The 21,988-nt window shown below is 41.6% G+C and overlaps 1 protein-coding gene across 1 annotated transcript in view; it reads left to right on the top strand.

Moving 5' to 3' along the window:
• The window catches only part of LOC311046853 (tetraspanin-9-like), a gene marked incomplete at its 5' end in the record, with an annotated part of 59,595 nt that overhangs the window by 2,573 nt on the left and 35,034 nt on the right, over positions 1–21,988 (top strand). Inside the window, 2 exons of the mRNA XM_084059427.1 lie at positions 3,266–3,457; positions 9,160–9,234. Of these exons, the coding sequence (XP_083915553.1) occupies positions 3,266–3,457; positions 9,160–9,234 (267 nt within the window). The remainder of the gene's footprint in view (positions 1–3,265; positions 3,458–9,159; positions 9,235–21,988) is intronic.

The raw sequence follows: 21,988 nt of genomic DNA, 5'->3' as shown, positions 1-21,988 counted from the left end.
AAGACCGGGAACCGCATCAGTGTCACTTTAAGATTTCTCTGGGCTATTCAAAAAAATAGCAGATATACAAGCTCATGGCACCAAGTGCCGCGCTACGAGCTTGTAGATCTGCATTTTCTTTTTTTAAATCATGTTTTTTTTTGGCAAATCTTTGAATATATATATATTTTTAAGCAAAAATGTTTTTACTCAAATCTTTGCTTCAAGGGGGGTCCCTGGAACAACACATTTTGAGATGGGGGGTCCGTGGGCCAAATACATCTAAAGATGTTTTCTAAATCCTAACAGTATGTTTCTATATCAGTGGTGCTCCAACTTTTCCACGTCAAGGACCACCCAAAATGATATGTATTTGGCCGCGGACCCCCATCTCAAAATATTTTGTCCCAGGGACCCCCAGTAGCACAGATCGGAGTTGAAAATGTTCGCTTTAAAATATATATTACATATATTCAAAGCTTCGCACAAATTTTCCTCGATTTTTCCCAAAAATAGCAGATCTACAACAATCTCATAGCGTGGCACTTGGTGCTGCGCTATGAGCTTGTAGATCTGCTATTTAAGAAATCTTAAAATGACACACAGATGCGTTCCCGGTCTTAATGGATTAATGGACCCACACATGCCGTCTACGATCAGTGGGACACACACACACACACACACACACACACTGCCAGGCTATCCTACCTGCACCAGTGCAGTGGTTCAAAAACGTTAGATTGTGATTCTGAAAATAGATGTTAAACCCTCCTTGCTCAACCGAGGGTGGCTCGACAGCAGTGAAGATTGCCATTATCACACCGTAATAAGAGTGTACCAGTAGCTTACTTTTTTTCTAAGTGTCCTTGAGAAAGACACTGAACCCCTAATTGCTCCTGATGAGCAGGTTGGTGCCTTGCATGGTTTCCTAGGTGTATGAATGTGTGTGTGAATGTGTGTGAGAATGGGTGAATGTAATGCACAATCATTAGAGCCTATGTATGCACCTTACCCAGTAGCCTACTTGAGTCAAAGTACGGATACTCCTGGTCAAATATGACTCGACTACAAATGAAAGTTGCTCTGTCAAGGACTTGCTTTTAAGATGACTGAAGCATTCAAAAGTGCATGCTTTTTAAAATACTTAATTACAAAGAATATTTAACTTTTTAATATCAATTATTAATTTATTATGACATATTTTACATTTTCCAAAATAAATTCTAAGATATCCTAGAAATGTAAAAATACGTTTAAAATACAAGCTCACACACCGCGATGTGACGTGTTATTATCTTGTAGATCTGCTATTTTCACTATATTTATATATATATTGTACTAGTTCCATTTGTACACTCTCAGAGTTACAGACCCTTATAGCGGTCCAGTTGGACCCATGGTTGTACCCCGGACCCCACGTTGTGAACCCTACAGCAGCCTAATCCACTACAGGATTATTATTTCAAGCGGATAGAGCAATTGTTCCACCAGTTTTCATACCAGGCTCTGCATTCACCTCAGACCTGCAAATCTCCTGCAAATCTGCACTTATCACAGCTGGTTAATTTGCTTTAATTGCTGTGAATGGTCGTGGTTTTTACGGTGTGGCTCCTGGGGGCCGAGCTTTCGCGCGCGTGTGTGCTTGTGTGTGTGCTCTTGTGTGTGCACGTGTGCGCGCATGCATGTGTATTTGTTGTGTTCGCTGCCAGAAGGCAAAGGAAGTAAATCCCTCAATATTTATTGAGGGATTTTTATTGATGTATTAATAAATATTTCACATATTGTGAATTATTTAGACGCCGTGGCTCTGCAGGAGGCTGGCCGCCGTCTAGACCAGTTGTTCTAAAACCTATTCATGTCAAGGACCCCCGAATGAATATGCTATTTGTCTGCAGACCCCCAATCTGAAAATAGTGTGTGTGCCCAGGGACCCCCATAAGAGATAGATAGTGTTCAGTGGTGTGTAAACAATCTTGAAAATAGCTGATTTGCTATCTGAAAAAAGCTCACAATGCATTCTGGGGGTCCCCAGTGGTCTAGAAGAGGGTCTGGTCTGTGTGTCTGTCTGTGTGTCCGGAGCTATAATCTAAGCTGTGTAGTTCGTCTATTTTGGGCTAAGAGATGTGGTGTAGATGGAACAAAGGATTGGAGTGAGCCAAGTGGGACCACGGTCAACAAAGCATAGAGGATTTAAGTGCTTGAAGCTCAGGTTCAATATTTGGAGTGTTTTAAAGTCATCTTCTACCAGCACACACACAGCCAGCTCTCAGGCTGTTGTTATTTCTGTAACTCCCTCCGAGGCTTTATTGACCTGGCTTATGCTGTGTGTGTGTGTGTGTGTGTGTGTGTGTGTGTGTGTGTGTGTGTGTGTGTGTGTGTGTGTGTGTGTGTGTGTGTGTGTGTGTGTGTGTGTGTGTGTGTGTGTGTGTGTGTGTGTGTGTGTGTGTGTGTGTGTGTGTGTGTGTGTGTGTGTGTGTGTGTGTGTGTGCGTGCGTGCGTGCGTGTGTGTGCGTGGGCCAAATGTTCCCACAACAAGTAAATAAAGAATAATGTTGCAATAATGATGCAATAAACAGATGTTTGAAAAAGAAAAAAAAACAAGAGAAATGGTGGTTTAATGGTTGAAAAATATGCTAGGTTTTTAATAATATGAAGATTAAAGAACTTCCATTTTTAATAACTTCAGTTTTTTAATATAGTGATGGTGTTAATGATGTATCGTGTTGTTTTTTTATTGAACTGCAAGTTTTTTTCCCCCTGAGAAATGCGTTTCACCCTTCTTTTACTGCCAAGTATTTTTAACCCATTAAGACCTGGAGCTGTGTCATTTTTTGATTTGAGCTAAAAAGCATTATTTTACACTTTAGGCTATTCAAAAATAGCAGATATACAAGCTCATAGCGCGGCACCGAGTGCCGCGCTACGAGCTTGTACATCTGCTATTTTTGAAAAATCTTGAAAATCTTTGAATATATATATTTTTTAAAGCGAACATTTTTTAACTCAAATCTTTGCTTCTGGGGGTCCCTGGAACAACATATTTTTTGATGGTCGTCCGCGGCCAAATACATATCATTTTGGGGGTCCTTGACATGAAAAAGATTGAGAACCACTGATATAGAAACATATGTTTTTCATAATACTGTTGAGATTTAGGAGACATGTAGAATCGGCTTCAGGTCTCAATGGGTTAAGGTGAAACAGTAAAGTCTTCTCTGAAGACAATACACTCTGATTCTGAAATATCGATTTCTCATGTCTGCCCTCTCTCTCTCTCTCCTCTCAGCTATGCGGCTGTGGGCTGCTGGGCGTGGGCATATGGCTGTCTGTGTCCCAGGGCAGCTTCGCCACCTTCTCGCCCTCCTTCCCCTCGCTCTCCGCCGCCAACATGGTCATCGCCTTGGGCGCCATCGTCATGGTTACGGGCTTCCTGGGTTGTCTGGGCGCCATCAAGGAGAACAAGTGCCTGCTTCTCAGCGTGAGTCTCAAGCACGCACGCGCACGCACACGCACACGCACACACAATCACAAAGTTATGCATTTACCTGTTCCGTGCATCGCAAACTTCAAAATAAAGTATTCAATCAATCAAAGCTCAGCGCACGGTCTCTCTCTGCAGAGACAATGTGTCTGACTGGCTCAACAGGGAAGATTTACGCGTCTGCAGCAAACCTTGGGGGGCTCACAGAGAGAGAGAGAGAGAGAGAGAGAGAGAGGGGGTTAGCGGGTGGTCTCCTGTTCTGGAAATAAGGACTAAGCAATCGAGTCTCTTCTATTTTAACATAATTGTTATTGAAGGATTGTCACAGCTTGCAGGATCAGGATAAACAGCGATAAAAAAGAAACCCTTCTAGTTTTCTGAAAGAAAACAAACAAACGCACAAGACAAAACGCAAACCCTCCCAACCAACCCTCTCCCCCCAAAAAAGTGCATTGACAGTTAATAAAAAGGTACAATGAAGAGGGCAAAAAGTGGATAAAAGTAGGAAAAAGACAAAAAGACTAAAACTAAAAACTTAAAACAAATCACCAGCCAAAAGAGTATCAGAGTAGATCAGGGGTCTTCTAATGTTTTTCAGCCCAAGGACCCCTTGGCTGAGAGAGGGATAAAGCAGGGCTCCCCATTATATATTGTATAAAATATATTATTTTTTTTCATAGATTTCATAGGCAACTTCATAGACTTGTTTGACAGCACTATCATGTTGGATTCACGTTCATGTGTATTTCCAGACATTTAACCACTTAAACCATCAATACTAAGTAAACTTGACCTTTCACTCTGCACTTGGTCTACTCTTTTCCCCCCCTACACCAAACCGAAAATAGCAGATGTACAAGCGCACAACGCCTCGCGCTGCGAGGCGTTGTGCGCTTGTAGATCTGCTATTTTCGGCAAAGAGGTCATTTGGCAAAAGTTCTCAGAATAGGGATGCTTGGTTGAAGTGGTTAATGTAAAAATCACACAGAGATTTTGCGGACCCCCTGTAGTAACTCTGAGGACCCCCTAGGGGCCCCGGACCCCCTGTTGAAGACCTCTGGAGTAGATGACATTACAGCATATGTGACGCTTGTCAGTCCAATATATTGTACATAAAGAAAAGACACAGAGAGAGAATGCTTAGCCCACATTGTTCTCAAGCACTTGAGGGGCCACCTCGAGCACGGGCTCCGGCAAGATCGTGTCTCTTCTGCACGGGCACGGCTGTTGGTCCACAGCCTAATGAAAGAATTGTCAGAAGTTCTGCGTCACTTACATGGGGGACGGGGGTGAATTATGTAGCAGGCCTAATGGCACTCTAAACTACCCGGGAATTATCAATTATTCAGCACAAAAGGCGGTCTAGAGACTTTCCATTGTTACCTCCCCAAAAAAATAAATGGTGCGAGAGGCACTTCAGGTCGAGTTTGTCTCGTAATTACGAGCCGAGCGATGGGGAAAAGTTCAAGTTTGGTTTTGGTGCCATGGGATGTGGTTCAGCTACCTACTCTAAACTTTTAAACGAGCGCTGGTACCCAAACGCCGCGAGCAGACCCAATCCCCAGGAACACTTGCGTCATGCGGATAGAAAAAATAAATCACACCTGCTGCTGCTAGACAGACAGACAGACAGACAGACAGACAGACACAGCTTCCTGTCTGGTACAGCTGTGAGGCAGACAGCACCCAGTGAGAGGGGGAGAGAGAGTCATATTTACTCAAGTACTGTACTTAAGTACAATTTTGAGGTATTTTTACTTTAGTGGAGTATTTCCAATTGTCTGTAGTTTTACTTCTACTCCACTACATCTCAGAGGCAAATATTATACTTTTACTCCACTACAATTGTTGGAAAACTTTAGTTATGAGTTACTTTGTAGATTTTGGTTATTATTACAAAAACATACATTATACACTCATTATACGCTCACAATGCGTCCCTTCACAACGCATTGTGAGCTGGTAGATCTGCTATTTTGAAAAGATTTGTACACATTTTACACAAAACTTGTGAAATGGGACATTCTGCATAATGAGTACTTTCTACGTTTGGTACTTTAAGTACATTTTGGTAGGCCTACCAATACCTTTGTACTTTTACTCAAGTACATTTTTGAATTCCAGACTTTTACTTGCAGGGTATTTCTACATTGCAGTATTGATACTTTTACTTAAGTAAAAAAAAAGTGAGTACTTTTGGTAGAGCTGTGAGGCAGACCAGTGAGAGGGGGAGAGAGAGAGAGAGAGAGTGTGTGTGTAGTCATGTCTAGAACACTCGCTCCAACTCCCACCCGTGTGTGTGTGTGTTGGCGTGTTCATCCATGCCAGCAGGCCTGCTGGGAGCTCATCATCAGAGCGTTTTCTTTGTCTCCCCAGAGCGAGCAGATCTAAGCATTCAACACTTATAGTTACGAACGGCTGTCTTTGGGTTAGAAATATAAAAAAAAAAAAACATGACCTTTACAGTGACTTCTGCTTTAAAAAAATGAAATAAAAGGGAAAAAAATGAAAGTCAGAATTTGAGAGAGCCTAGAGTATGTACTGTGTAAGAGAAACTGACAAAATATGTAACGTAGCAACACATGCTGTACACACAGACACGCACGCACGCACGCACGCACTCACCTTGTATAGAGAAAGAGAGAAAGACAGAAAGACAGAGAGACAGAGAGACAGATAGAGAGACAGAGAGACAGATAGCGAGAGAGAACATTCAGTGCACATCGCTCTGTCTAACTTTCATCACCAAAAAAAAGAAAAACAGATTTTGAGAAGTTTGTCATCAGCAGATACACGGAGCTGGTAACCTAGAAATTCAATAAACAACCGCGTGAGCCTCGTTTCCTGTCGTGATAACTATTTCATCTGAGCCCTGACACACATAATGAACCTCCCAAAACGAAATTAATGGGGTTTGGTGAAACGGAGCCACTTCCTCCCATCATGCTGTGCAGAGGAAAATACGCACCTAAGAGAGAGCGAGAAACGCACATGCTAGGTGGGAGATTTACCCTAACCACTTAACTCTTTCACTGACAGACTTATTTCCGGCTGCATGCATCCACTGCCAGCGATTTTTCTATGTTCTTACCTTTTGAAGTAGTCACAGAATATTTATCTCTAGTCTGATCAATCCCCTGATGGTTAGTAATCACGGGGGGTTTCACTGTGCTTCCGCGAGAAAAAAAAAAAAGAAGAGTCATCTCTACCCCCTGCTGTCCACTTGTTATAGACCGTTGAAAATAGGACGACTCGTCCAAAATACATAGTAAAACACATGAGGCGAGATACAGTCAATTTCCCAAAGAAATAGAAATAATCAGGAAGTGAATGGAGCAGTAAATCTTGGGATCACGTGATCTCCTGGTTCTGTGTGCATCTGGGGATGAAATGGTCACTCATGTGTTAGAGAAAAGCGCCATCTTGTGGAAAAAACAAAAAAACATGTAAAAGTCGTCTTTGGCAGGCTGAGTCTTTGGGAATGAAAGAGTTAAGCCCTATATAATTCGCTGTAAGATGAATAGCGAAAATAGCAGATCTACATGCTCACAACGCGTTGCAAAGTGGTTTTATGATAAGATCACTCAATCACATAAACCATCCAATGTTCTTAGATTAAATTTATTCTCCATCATTCTAAGGTGTTGCTTTCCTACAATAAGTGATCCTCATGCTAGAACAACACATCGCACCCCGACCGTTGGATATTAATCTCTGTCTGTCACTTCCCAGCTACCCGCCCCCCTCCCCCGCCCCGCCCCGCCCCGCCCCTCCCCATGCAGTTGGATTCAATATTCTTTTTGTTATGGATGAGCGCGGCAATGAAACGTGTTGCTAATCCCACGGGCTTGTGCATGTCTGTCACGTGCGCACCGTGCTCGCTCCAGTCATTTAACCCATTAAGACTCAACAAGAATCTGTGTCATTGTTGATTTATTTGGGCTATTAAAAATAGCAGATATACAAGCTCATAGCACGGCACAGAGTGCGCGCTATGAACTTGTAGATCTGCTATTTTTGAAAAATAGTGAAAATTCGTGAAAATCTTTGAATATGTATTTTTTTAAAGCGAACATTTTTTCTGTTACAACTTTTGGGGGTCCCTGGAACAAAATATTTTGAGATGGGGGTCCACGGCCAAATAGATTTAAAAAATAATAATTTAGAAGACATTTGCAGAATCCCCAGAACCAAAGATTTGAGTTACAAACGTACAAAATATATATTCAAAGATTTGCACACATTTTCACGTTTTTATTTTCAAAAATATCAGATCTACAAGCTCATATCGCGGCACTCGGTGCCGCGCTATGAGCGTGTATATCTACTATTTTTTAATCTAAAGAAATCTAAAAATGACACACAGATGTCTTAATGGGTTAAACCAATTCCTCGTGTGTTTGTCGTTGTTGGGAAGGCGATTACAGATATATGAAATTCAAATTACAGTTATTTTTTTTTTCCTCGCTACTGCCAATGTTTCTGTAATAGGATGCTTGTAGAAGATGAATCTGTTTGAGTGAGTGGGTGGGTGCGTGCGTGCGTGCGTGCGTGCGTGCGTGCGTGCGTGCGTGCGTGCGCGTGTGTGTGTGTGTATGTGTGTGTGTGTGTGTGTGTGTGTGTGTGTGTACACGGTGTATAAAATCTGGCTGAGATGTTCAAATAAGTAAACCAAACACAATATTGGTACAGGTTGAAAATCCATGTAAACCACATATTATTTTCCCTTCTCTCGTGTTGTTCCGTTGGCTTATTCTCCCTCAGATGCAAATCTAGACAATACTGTTTGCATTATCGGTCGCCACAGTGAGAATGCAAGACAAAACTGTGGTAATTAAGTACATTTACTCAATTACACTTCAATTTTGAGGTGGTAATACTTTACTTAAGTACATCCTTTCTTTCCTCCATACTTTAGTTACAGTACATGTTACTTTGTGATACTTTGTCCATTCGAAAAAGGACAAATCGACAGATTTTGTCATAGGCCTATTGTGAAAACAAAACAAAAAACTGCTGAAATTGGATTTCTGCATTAGTAATGTATATGCTGATGCCAATACTTTTGAATATGGGACTGTACTTCTACATTGTGGTATTGCTACTTTTGTTTAGTTAAAGATGGAGTGCCATGATATTTTTCAACCCTAAAACCTGATCATAAGGTATTATTATTATTTAAGGATTTTTTTTCAAAAAAAAAAAAGTGTACAGAAATTGTTAAAAAAAAAATGTTTATGTGGACATGCCTCCAGTTCATTAAGTATGCCTGGTTCTCACCTTAGCACCTCCTCCACCACCTTAGCACCACCCACCTGTCCTAGTCCCTCCTCCTCCTCATGCCCACACCTGTTGTGTTATGATAATGAGGGGGAGGGTATGTTTTTTGAGGGCTCTGTGATGTCACTAAAGGGCTGTTTCTCTATTGGCACGTTTGACCCTCAAGATTTCAGCCTCCAGGAAAAAACTCCAAATAGTCAGAGAAGACATGAAACACCATAAAACCACCAGCGGGGGCCTTAATGAAGTTCTATCAACCTCATAGACACATGAAAAACAGTGCAAAAACATGGCACTAGCTCTTTAAGTAAAAAAAAAAAACATTTCCACCACTGCAAGTGGTTAAAGTAAAAACTAATCTGAGTAGAATCTTCTTCCAGTGCCAGACAGACAACCGTTGTCTCTTTCTCCATATGCAGTTCTTCATCGTGTTGCTGATAATCCTCCTGGCAGAGCTGATACTGCTCATCCTCTTCTTCGTCTACTCCGATAAGGTAAGGTTGTTTTAGCTTTTGTTTTGCTTTGTTTTTCTCACACTCGTTTTTTCTCACACTTGTGTCGGAAATGGAATTTGAGAGATTCCTCATTCTTGTCTTATAAAGCATTGGTTCTCAAAGTGGGGTCCGGGGACCCCCAGGGGTACTTGAGGAGGTTCCAGGGGGTCCCCAACTAAATGATGAATAGGAACCAAATGGACCCTTATGGGTCTGTAACTCTGAGAGTGTACAAATGGTACCAAATGGACCCGTTAGGGTTAAATTAACATTGATTTTACAATATGAATTGGGGTCCCAGAGATAGAAATGCCATTAAATGGGGGTCCGTAGCCTAATACTTGTCAAACTGGGGGTCCTTGAAATTTAAATTAAAAAAAAAGAGAATCACTGCTAGAGCCGTAAAAATCTTCTCTTATGGGGGTCCCTGGCATATCTTTTCAAATGGGGGTCCGCGGGCTAATAAGTGTCAATTTGGGGGTCCTTGACATGAAAAGGTTTGAGAACCACTGTTATAAAGAGTATACAATTGACTCTGGAGGAGTACTGTTTCTCAACCAGTGGTACCGTGGACCACTAGTGGTCCCTGGTATAGTAAAGATGCTAGTGGACCAGAACTCAAATGGGGTCCTTGAGGGGGTTCCAGGGGGTCCGGAGCTAAATAATTAGTTAAGAACCAAATAGATATTTAACTCTGAGCGCGTACTGATGGAACCAAATGGACCCTTACGGGTCCATTTGGTTCCATCTGTACACTATCAGAGTTATGGGGGTCTGTCCTTAATGCATACCAGACTGAGTTGAAAACTGCTCAGGCACTCTGAGGGGTTAAATAAATGTCTTCAGCCTGTCGTTTGACCCCCAAAAGGTCAAAGGCGAGGCCATACAATGCATCCCAATCCCCAACAGTTGTCTCTCTGTAATTGATGCTGAGCTTTCTGTTAGTGAGTGAAGACACTTGACGCTCTGTGGAGATTACTGAGTCAGCCATAAGGAGGGTTCTTCTTAAGTTTCAATGGGAATACCTAACAAATGTTTCCCACACACCCGACAAAGCCAGCCAGACAGAAGACAAATGTTTTTACGCGTCTCGACTGACCCCAGGGACGTCACAGGCTCTCAGATGGTGGGGGGGATGGACTTTCGGTGGACTATACCCCTTATTTTATACTTTGGCTATTCAAAAATAGCAGATATACAAGCTCATAGCGCGGCACCGAGTGCCGCGCTATGAGCTTGTAGATCTGCTATTTTTGAAAAATCGTGAAAATTTGTGCAAATCTTTGAATATCATTTTTTTTTCAAGCGAACATTTGTAACTGTCAAATGTAAACAAATTTTGAATTTTCAAAAATTTGCTTTTTTTGGGCGGATTTTGTTTGTTGGGTCAGGGTTGTGCAGGTGATATTTAGAAAACCCAGTGGGGTTTATAAAGTTAATATACTTAACAACAACAAATACAAAGTAATACAAAACAAACAAATTATTTGGCAACATAAATATTACAACAATAGATATAGAACATTAACAATAGAGCATTTTATATTAGTAGAAAAGGGTGTACAGTAAGTGCAAGTGTGTGTGTGTGTGTGTGTGTGTGTGTGTGTGTGTGTGTGTGTGTGTGTGTGTGTGTGTGTGTGTGTGTGTGGGTGGAAGAGTGGAAGTCTCTGTGAATTGTTCAATTTGACTCGTCTAATGGGTTCTAAGCCTATATTTAAAATGATTTAGTAAAGCAGACTTTGATGAGATCTCAATATAGCTGTTCCATAGCTGAGCCCCCCTGTACCTGGTGGAAGATTGACACATACCAATACGGAACTTTGGGAGATGCAAATGATTTGCCTGTCTTGTATTGAAATGGTGCACATCACTTTTGAACTGGAAGAAGGCTTTACAGGGCAAAGAAAATGAAACTGGCTGAAGTCGTACTTTGAAAATAAAGTTGCAGGTTTGCTATTTATGTAAATTATTAAATTATTTGATCAATTATTAAAGTGGATAAAATATTAAGTAGTTTGAATGAGCAGAGCAATCAACACATGTACAGTAGCAATCCTGCAGAATCTGTTTTGCAACATGTGAAGATGAGTAGGGTGATTTACATATTGAAAACTTCTCTCACACAGATAGATACACACACACACACACACACACACACACACACACGCACACGCACACGCACGCGCGCGCGCGCGCGCGCGAAACCCACGTGCCCCAGAGATGTCAGCTAATTCTCCCTTGTTCTTGTTCTGAGGTTATTGCTCAAACTCAAAGTCTCTCAGGCAGATAAAGGAATTCATTTAGCAGCCAATCCATTCTGAGATTTCGATCAGGTTTCAGAAGCACACACCCTATCAGGAGTAAATATGGCTGTTGTCTCATCTCCGCCATATTAACGGCTTAGCTGCCTGGAAAAAAAAGAAGAAGAGAAAAAAAAGCCCCCAAAGCCGAAATCCCTTCTAAAGGATTTGGAATCTTAATGGAGAAGCTATACTTGACTTGCCATCAGTGTCACCTACTGTATGAAGTAGGAAGAAGATAACTGAGGGTATTGGTTTTCAAAATGGTTTAACTTCTTCCCAGGGGTCCTTGGGTTTGCAAAAAATAGCGACCAGTGGTGGAAAGTAACTAAGTTCATTTACTTAAGTACTGTACTTACGTGCAATTTTGAGGTATTTGTTCTTTATTTGAGTATTTCCAATTTTCAGTACTTTCACTTCTACTCCACTACATCTCACAAACAAATATTGTACTTTTACTCCACTACATTTATTTGAAAACTTGAGTTACTAGTTACTTTGCAGATATAAATGATTACATTATAAAACATACATTCACCACTTTAACCCTATTTTATGTCAGGACAGCAGAGTCACTGCCCATCTTTCGCCGCAGGCTGAAAACCCACCTCTTCAGGAAACACTACCCTTCCTCTTTGCCTGGCCTACTTGTTGTTAACTAGTTTAGGAACTATTGTAGTATTGGATTGATTAGCTCGTGCTCATTTGATTTGGCTATTTTATCTCATGTGCTTGAAAGTAGATAGCTGATATATTGCACTTTTACCTTAGCGCTAGGTATACTCTTGGTTGCTTGTTTTTACAGGAAATACACTTAAGACCTCTGGTGATTAGTAGTTTCGTTCCCTACCTATGTTGAATACACTTATTGTAAGTCGCTTTGGATAAAAGCGTCTGCTAAATGACTGTAATGTAATGTAATGTAATGTAATTTTATACATACAGTAGGCTATTTAAAAATAGCCGATCTACAAGCTCACAACGCGTCGCATCGCGATGCGTTGTGAGCTTGTAGATCTGCTATTTTCAAATATTTAGTACTTTTACTTTTGGTACTTTAAGTACATTTTGATGCCAATACTTTCGTACTTTTACTCACGTAAATTTTGAATTCTGGACTTTTACTTGTAACAGAGTATTTTTTATATTGCAGTATTGGTACTTTTACTTACAGATGTGCCATTTCAAAACTTCAAATGTCCTGCCATCGCCAAGACAGTAAATTTTCAGGGGATTCCCAGGGCAATAAGAGGGACAAAGAAGGGCATTTAAAATGCTGAATTATTTTGATGATCACTGCTTTTATGATGCTAATTAAAATGAGCAACTGGTCAAGGACCTCTTCAAATCACCTTTCGCCTCATAATGAGTCTGACACCTTCTCCAACACACATTCTTTTGTTCTCATGTATATGGATGTCTGTTGAAGGGAAAAACGGGGGTGTGTAGTGACAACTTCTTTTCAGGGGCAAAACAGTGCATTTTTAACGTCAGAAAAGGGAAGATAAAATGCATTTTCAGGGTACTTTCAGGGAAAGAACAGTAACGTGTGAAGTTTTGAAGTGGCATATCTGTAAGTAAAGATTTGAGTACTTTTTCCACCACTGATAGCGACCTACAAGCTCACAACATATCGAGATTCTTGGGTTGTCCCCACCTTCTGTACTAAATCTAGTCTAACAACTCTTCTCTTATATGGGGTTCCCCGGCTGCAAATCCTCTCCAAATAGGCTCAATATATATCAATTTGTGTGTCCTTGGCATGAAACATGTTTGAGAACCACTGGCCTAGCGGGCTTCTGATTACCAAAACACACCAGCGTGCATAAGTCAGTGTTGGAGGCTTTTATCAGGGTAGAACTGTTAAGCCCGTATATATCGGCAACCCATTCCACCCCGCCACGCTTTACGATGCGCCTATCTCTCTAAATCACCGCGTTTATCGCGCCGTAAGACGTAACGGCAAATGAAAACCCAATAATGCTGATCGCCCACAAACACATCTCCCTTTTATTGGACTTCAAATGTCATCACGATACGAGTCGATTCCTGCAAATTGTGCGTTATTGAACGAGGCGTTTGCCCGCCCACTCGCGATGGGGAAGAAAAAGTGTGCGGTGTGAATATAATTCCAGAGCACATTGTGTGCGTCGTTCTATTATTCCGGATCGGTATTTTTAACCCTTTAAGACCTGGAACGCATCTGTGTGTCATTATAATATTTCTTTGGGCTATTCAAAAATAGCGGATCTACAAGCTCATAGCGCGGCACCGAGTGCCGCGCTATGAGCTTGTATATCTGCTATTTTTTGAAAAATCGTGAAAAATGTGTGCAAATCTTTGAATATCTTTTTTTTTTTCTGTAGCACACATTTTTTAACTCTGTTACAACTTCTGGGGGGCCCCGGGGACAAAATATTTTGAGATGGGGGGTCCGCGGCCAAAATTCATATCATTTTGGGGGTAGTAAACTAGGATTTAGAAGACATTTGTAGAATCCCCCAGAAGCAAAGATTTGAGTTAAAAAGGTTTGCTTTAGAAAAATATATATATTCATAGATTTGCAAAAAAAAACACGATTTTTCAAAAAGTAGCAGATCTACAAGCTCATAGCGTGGCACTCGTGCCGTTCTGTGAGCTTGTATATCTATTACACAGATGCGTTCCAGGTCTTAAAGGGTTAATGCTGTGGATCCTCAGGAGAGCGAAGCCGAGGATTGATTGGTACAGTCAGGCTTTTGTTTTTGTTTTTCCTTGGCGTTCACTTCATACCCGGTTTGGGGAAACACAGCACGCCATGTGGGCGTTTCACGGGGGCCCCCGCTACGGGGTGCGATCAGAGGAATCGCTAATTCACTGGAGCTATTTGATCTCATAATCACAAGGCATTTATTCACAAGACTGGGGAAGACATACACAGCACTTGGCAGCTTTTAAAAAGTCTCATAAACAGCGGGGGGGTGCTTAAGATGTGTTATTCTTTCACCCCGTACTCTTTCAAAGAGGCGATCGCGGAGTCAACGGGTGACGTGACGCTCCTGTGAAATGCGAGGGCCTCCGATAACTGAGAAGCCGTTATAGCTGAAGCCACATATCATGCATGATGACCCCGATGCGTTTTTTTCTTTATGGATGGGCGCCGTTTTCTTTTTTCTCGCTCTGCCTCGCTCTCTTCCACTCCCACTCCATCAATCGATCTGTCTACAAAGCCAGAGTGTTAATTTATCCGCTAATTTATCTGTGGAAAGTTTAAAAATGGACCCGTTATACGGTTCCATTTTTAACCCATTAAGACCTGGAACTGTGTCATTTTTAGATTTGAGCTAAAAAAGCGTTATTTTACACTTTGGGCTATTCAAAAATAGCAGATATACAAGCTCATAGCGCGGCACTCGGTGCCGCGCTATGAGCTTGTATATCTGCTATTTTTGAAAAATCGCGAAAATGTGTGCAAATCTTTGAATATATATATTTTTAAAGCGAACATTTTTAACTCAAATCTTTGCTTCTGGGGGTCCCTGGAACAAAATATTTTGATGGGGGTCCGCGGCCAAATACATATAATTTTTTTTTTTTTTTAAGATATTTTTTGGGGCTTTTTGCCTTTTTGTTGATAGATGACAGTAGACTGACAGGAAATGGGGGGGTGACACGCAGCAAAGGTCGTCGGGATCGGGAGTCGAACCCGCGACACGCTGTCAGGCTGGCATTGCAGCCTAGGGTGCCTGGACCGCCACGCTGCGGCCCAGGCCCAAATACATATAATTTTGGGGGTCCTTGACATGAAAACGTTTGAGAACCACTGATATAGAAACATACGTTTTTTCAGAAAACTGTTGAGATTTAGGAGACATGTAGAATCGGCTTCAGGTCTCAATGGGTTAAACTTCCCACAGCACAAATTAACACTCATGGATGTTATCTATAGTGTCTCGTCTTGCTCTCCACCCACTCTGTCTCTCTGCCCAGCCCATTGGTTCTAAGTGCTGTGATTTAGTGGGCATATAGGCGCTGGTGGTGTAATGTATGCTGGCCCTGCACTGACCCGCCATCTGACGCCAGCAGATGGCTGGGCCCTGCAGACCAGATTACAGTCATCCGTCTTTAGCGCCGTGACCCCATTGTGCTGCTGCTGCTGCTGCCGTCGCTTCTTGCCGCTGCCGCTATACGGCCCGAGCCCCACCGACACACGACCGAGCTAGAAGCAGAACGACCGTGACGGTTTATTAGCTCTCTGGATGAGGAAGCTGAATCACAGGGAGCTGAACAAAGTGCAACCTGGGAGAGAGGAAAGGTCTGAAGCAACGAGGGGAAAGGGTGGGGAGAGGGAGAGGGAAAAGGTGGCTAGAAGGGAAGAAACGTGAGGGGAAAAAGGGGGACAAGTGCACTAGGAGCAGGGACGCAGAGGGCATTTTAGAACCGAAGGGGGGGGGGGGGGGGGGGGGGGGGGGGGCGCGTGTGGCGTGTGTGTGCAGCGTGCGTGTGCGGTTTGCGGCGTGCATGTGCGTGTGCGGCGGGTGTGCGCACACACGCACACACACCGCACGCGTTACTTTCATTCAGTTAATTCGGTACAAAAAACGTACTCCATGAAGTGTAGATGTCGGAGGTTTTTTCTTTTTCTTTTTTATTCATCCCAAAAGTGTGGGGGAGGGGTATCCCCCCCCCCCCCCCCAATGGACCTGAATATGTTCAAACCCCGCCCCCCCCCCTCCCCCCTCCTGTGTCCCTGACTAGGAGAGAGGCTAGTAGGAAGGGGAAGGGAGGGAAAGTTGGGGGATCAAGTGCACTTTGAGAGAAGAGAGGTTGAGAGAAGGAAAAGAAGGAAACTAGAATTAAAGGAGATAAGGAGTAAGTGCAGCGGGAACGAGGAAAGGTGGTAAGGAAGGGAAGGAAACAAGGGTATACAGTACGTTCTCTCATTGGATTACCTTTTAGCTGCTGAAATTGAGCTTGTAGATCTGCTATTTTCAAAAGATTTTTACACATTTGAAAACTTGAAACGAGTACTTTCTACTTTTGGTACTTTAAGAACATTTTGATACCAATACTTTTGTACTTTTACTGAAGTAAAATTTTAATTCCAGACTTTTACCTGTAACAGAGTATTTCTACATTGCAGTATTGATACTTCTACTTAAGTAAAACATTTGTACTTTTCCCACCCATAGGCGGCGGGTAATGAAGGCTAGGGTAGGCTAAGCCTTCCCAAATGTTATGCTGGGAAATTATGTGAATTAACAATAAATCAGTAAAATCAGGCAAAAATATGAATTAAAAAACCTAACCCTAATCTAACCCTAACCCCTAACCCTATAACCGAAATAAAGTAACGAAAAACCCAACAGAAACTAACATAATCCAATCTTAGCTTCGCGCGCGGCCGATCCCCAGCCTTCCCAAATGTCAAGCTCACCCGCCGCCTATGTTCCCACCACTGCTGGGAGAGAAGAAAGGCGGGAGAGAGAGAGAGAGAGAGAGAGAGCACTGGGAGAGGTGCAGTGGGCGAGGGAGGTACATGAAGCAGATGAGTACAGAGGGAGTCACTTCAGTACGATATGAAAATCCACTTACAGACTCTTGAAGCTTACTTGAGATGGCTAATCCCACCCCGATGAACTTTATTGCGTTTTCATGCATTTTTAAAGCGCGGATTGATTCGAAAAGTCTCGCCCCAAAATAGCCCCCAGAGGAAAGATTGATTTATACAAACACAAAATTCAAAGAGCCGTGACTTATTAACTGCACACACTGGGTGCTTAGCCAACATCGACTCAATTATTATTCGAGTAACGTTCAAACGGGCTACGGACGGAAATGTAAACAAACGCAAAATCTAACGACATTTACGGGGGAAAGTGATCTATGTTTATGCAACGAAAGCTGTGGGCCCCAAACCCTGTGAAAAAGACAATGACATGTATCGATGCCGGTATGGTCCTTAACCTCTTAAGCCCTATACAAACTTCATCGTAACAACGAAAATAGCCAATTAGATCGGCTTTGTTCTATGCCACCGCATTTATTGTTTCATATCAGTACAACATCAAACACATGCAGCAGCAGCAGCAAGGTTCTGTACGTCTCGTTCTCTGAGACGAGGAGAATTACCATTCAGTTCTCGTCCGTCATTTACAATCAATACCAATTACAGTGGAGGGGGGCGGGGGGAGGGGGGGGGGGGTTCTGCCATTTCCTTGGCAACTGTTCAGACATCGCCGTCGCTGATCCATGGAGTAACCGAGGGAGGAACGATGCCTTATTAATCCACTAAGACCGGGGAACCGCTTCTGTGTCATTTTAAGATTTCTTTGGCTATTCAAAAATAGCAGATCTACAAGCTCATAGCTCATGAGCTTGTAGATCTGCTATTTTTCTAAAAATCGTTGAAAATGCAAATCTTTGAATATATATATTTTTTTAAGCAAACATTTTTAACTCAAATCTTTGCTTCTGGGGGATTCTACTAATGTCTTCGAAATATTTTTTGAAAAACCGTTTGTTGCTATAATATCAGTGGTTCTCAAACTTTGGACCCCCCAAAATGATATGTATTTGGCCGCGGACCCCCATCTCAAAATATTTTGTTCCAGGGACCCCCCATAAACAAAGATTTGAAAAATATTCGCTTAAAACAAATAAGTACTGTATTATATTCAAAGATTTGCACAAATGTTCACGATTTAAAAAAAGCTGATCTGAACAATCTACGAGCTTGTAGATATTTTCGAATAGCCAAATAAATCTTAAAATGACACAAATGCGTTCCCGAATTGAATGGGTTAATGATCTGTCTTTGGTTTGCTCCTATATATATATATATATATATATATATATATATATATATATATATATATATATATATATATACTCACTCTGTGAGTTTACGTGGTGCTGTGCTGCACAGCTCTCCAGCAACTCAACAGAGATTGACAGGCATTGCTGCTGCTATAGTGAGAGATAAAATGGGGAAAAATTCATGTTTTTTTTAGCTCACTCTCCAACTGCTTGAACAACTACATTTGCACCTGCAGAACACAGTGCTTTATTCATTTATTTATTTTTGTGTGCACACAATGGTTATGTTAATGTAGTATTGTATAAAGAACCCTCCGGTGCTTTGGTTTGGTTTGGAGATTGCACTGCAGAATCCTCTCTGTTTTAATTGAACTCAGAGAGTGTAAAGAATGGACACTTAACAGTCCATTTTTATACTCTCTGAGTTAACCCATTCAATCCGGGAATGCATCTGTGTCAATTTTAGATGTCTTTGGGCTATTCAAAAATAGCAGATATACAAGCTCATGGACGTGGCACCGAGTGCCTACGCTGTGAGCTTGTAGATCTGCTATTTTTTGAAAAATCATGAAAATGTGTGCAAATCTCTGAATATATATATATATTTTCAAGCGAACATCTTTAACTCAAATCTTTGCTTCTGGCGGGGTCCCTGGAACAAAATATTCTGATTCTACAAATGTCTTCTAAATCCTAACAGTTTTTAGAAAAAACATGTGTTGCTATATCAGTGGTGCTCAAACTTTTTCATCTCAAAATGATATGTTTTTGGCCGCCGACCCCCACCCAAATATGTTGTTCCATGGCCCCCCAGATGCAAAGATTTGAGTTAAAAATGTTCTTTAAAAACATTCAAAGATTTGCACAAATCTTCAAGATTTTTCTAAAATAGCAGATATACAAGCTCACACCGCTATGAGCTTGTTTATCTGCTATGTTTTGAATAGCCCAAAGTATAAAATAATGGTTATGGCAAAAAAATCTAAAATGACACAGTATACGTTACCGGAATGAATGGGTTAACCCATTAAGACCTGGAACTGTGTCATTTTTAGATTTGAGCTAAAAAGCATTATTTTACACTTTGGGCTATTCAAAAATAGCAGATATACAAGCTCATAGTGCGGCACCGAGTGCCGCACTATGAGCTTGTAGATCTACTATTTTTGAAAAATCGTGACAATGTGTGCAAATCTATGAATATATATATTTTTAAAGCAAACATTTTTAACTAAAAATCTTTGTTTCTGGGGGTCCCTGGAACAAAATATTTTGATGTGCGTTTTTCAGAATAATGCAGAGATTTAGGAGACTCGGCTTCAGGTCTCAATGGGTTAATTTAAGTGGGGAGCGGGGGGAGCGGGGGGGAGGGGGGGTGTAGAAGAGGAGCGAGGAGAGGAAAGAGGAGAGGAGAGGTTGAGGGAAGGAGCAACCCAGGGTGTGGTGGTGATGGTGATGGGCACTGGTCCATTTCTGTACTCATGGTGCTGCGTGGTGCGCAGTGGGGCCCGTCTGTTTGGGGTCTTCTGGTTCCAAAGCTCAGCATGGGCCCCCCAGCATCTACTGTCTGGCTCCCAGCGGGCCGCTGATGGTATAATGGGATTGTGCCGTAGGACAGATAGTCAGTGCAAGAGGCCTAGTATGAGAGAATATGCTGTATATACACCCATCGTTTACAGTTCTTTAGAACGTTATTGTTATGGCAAGACATTTAGAATTGAAGTGTGACATGCAGTGGTGTAAAGTAACTAAGTACATTTACTCAAGTACTGTACTAAAGTAACATTTTGAGGTACTTTTACTCTACTGGAGTATTTCCAGTTTTCAATACTTTTACTTCTACAAATATTGTACTTTTACTCCACTACAATTATTTGAAAACTTGTGTTAGTTACTTTGCAGATATAGATTATTACATTATAAAACATACATTAACTACTTTAGCCCTATTTTATACATAGGCTATTTGAAAATAGCCGATCTACAAGCTCACAACGCGTCGCATCGCGACACGTTGTGTGCTTGTAGATCTGCTATTTTCAAACATTTTTGTACTTTTGCTTTTGGTACTTTAAGTACATTTTGATACCAATACTTTTGTACTTTTACTCAAGCACATTTTGAATACAGGACTTTTAGTTGTAACAGGCTATTTCTACATTGAAGTATTGATACTTGTACTACCACTGCAGAGGCCTAGTATGAGAGAATATACTGTATATACCCATCGTTTTCCAGTTATTTTGAATGTTATTGTTAACAGACATTTAGAATTGAAGTGTGACATGGCATTATGTGTTTCTTTTTTCCTGTGGCGATCCGTCTTACTGTATGAGAAGGACTCCTCTAAGCTGCATGTCGTCCTTTCGCTTTCGATAACACACTGCAAGTGTATTCTTTATCTGGTCCCATTTTTTATCCCACAGTAACATTTATCTTATTTCACAGATAGGATCAGTGTTTCTCTTTTTTTATTTTAACCCTTTAAGACCGGGAACGCATCTGTGTGTCATTTTGAGATTTCTTTGGCTATTCAAAAATAGCAGATCTACAAGCTCATATAGCGCGGCACTCTGTGCCGCGCTATATGAGCTTGTAGATCTACTATTTTTGAAAGATCTTGAAAATGTTTGCAAATCTTTGAATATATATATGTTTTAAAGCAAATATTTTGAACTCTGTTACAACTTCTGGGGGTCCCTGGAACAAAATACTTTGAGATGGGGGTCCACGGCCAAATACATTGGTATTATGGCAACAGGATTAGGATTTAGAAGACATTTGTAGAATCCCCCAGAATAGAAGCAAAGATTTGAGTTAAAAAATATTAACTTTAAAATATATATATTCAAAGATTTTCACGATTTGGGACCAGATATTTTTTTTGAATAGCCAAAGAAATCAAAAAGATGACACAGATGCGTTCCCGGTCTTAAAGGCTTAATGCAGTATATAGCTGACTTCTTTTGGTTGGTAATGTGCTCTCTGAACCAGAGTTGCTTAGAAAGTGCTTAGAAAGAAAAAGTGCACTGCGGACTAGTGATTTATCTCTAATTAAGGAATTGTAATCGCATCCAAGAGATCTGCAAGTGAACGCCTGTGATAAATTACAGTCCAGGGTTGAAGGGAATAAATTGCAAGCCACCGTTATAACTAGCCACCCCTATTGTACAGCTGTCACAGAATAGCTAAACAGAGGCAATGTGACCCCATGGGCTTTTGTGAAGAACGTCCACCTGTGAACGGGCATCTGAAAAGGCAGCTGTTAGCCGGGCCGTCTTCAAAGGCTAAAGTGAATCTAGGCGGAATGATTGGGGATTTCGGGCACTGAAGCCTGCTCACAGAGGTCCTTGTCTTTAAAAACCTTAATGTACGCTGCCAGGTCCTGCCTTTCTTTTACTCTTAAAGGACACAGGCTAACAGCTGTGAGGGTTTCGTTGCTGATCAAGAAAGCATAGAATTAGCCTGGCATTGGCCGGACTGATAACGTGGATTCACTCTCACGTTCCTCCCCGGTATCAGTCTGGACTTCGGCCCATAGGGAGCGAGTATGAGAAATCAGAAAATGATCGGGCCAATCAGTGACAAGCTCACAGAGCGTCGTATCGTACCGCCACGCGTTGTGAGCTTGTAGATCGGCTATTTTCACTACGTCT

The sequence above is a fragment of the Gymnoscopelus microlampas genome, assembly GCF_963454915.1.
Source record: "Gymnoscopelus microlampas genome assembly, chromosome: 6".
In the NCBI taxonomy this organism is placed as follows: domain Eukaryota; kingdom Metazoa; phylum Chordata; class Actinopteri; order Myctophiformes; family Myctophidae; genus Gymnoscopelus; species Gymnoscopelus microlampas.
The sequence above is the reverse complement of the archived record's forward strand: the minus strand, read 5'-3'. Positions and strand labels throughout refer to the sequence as shown.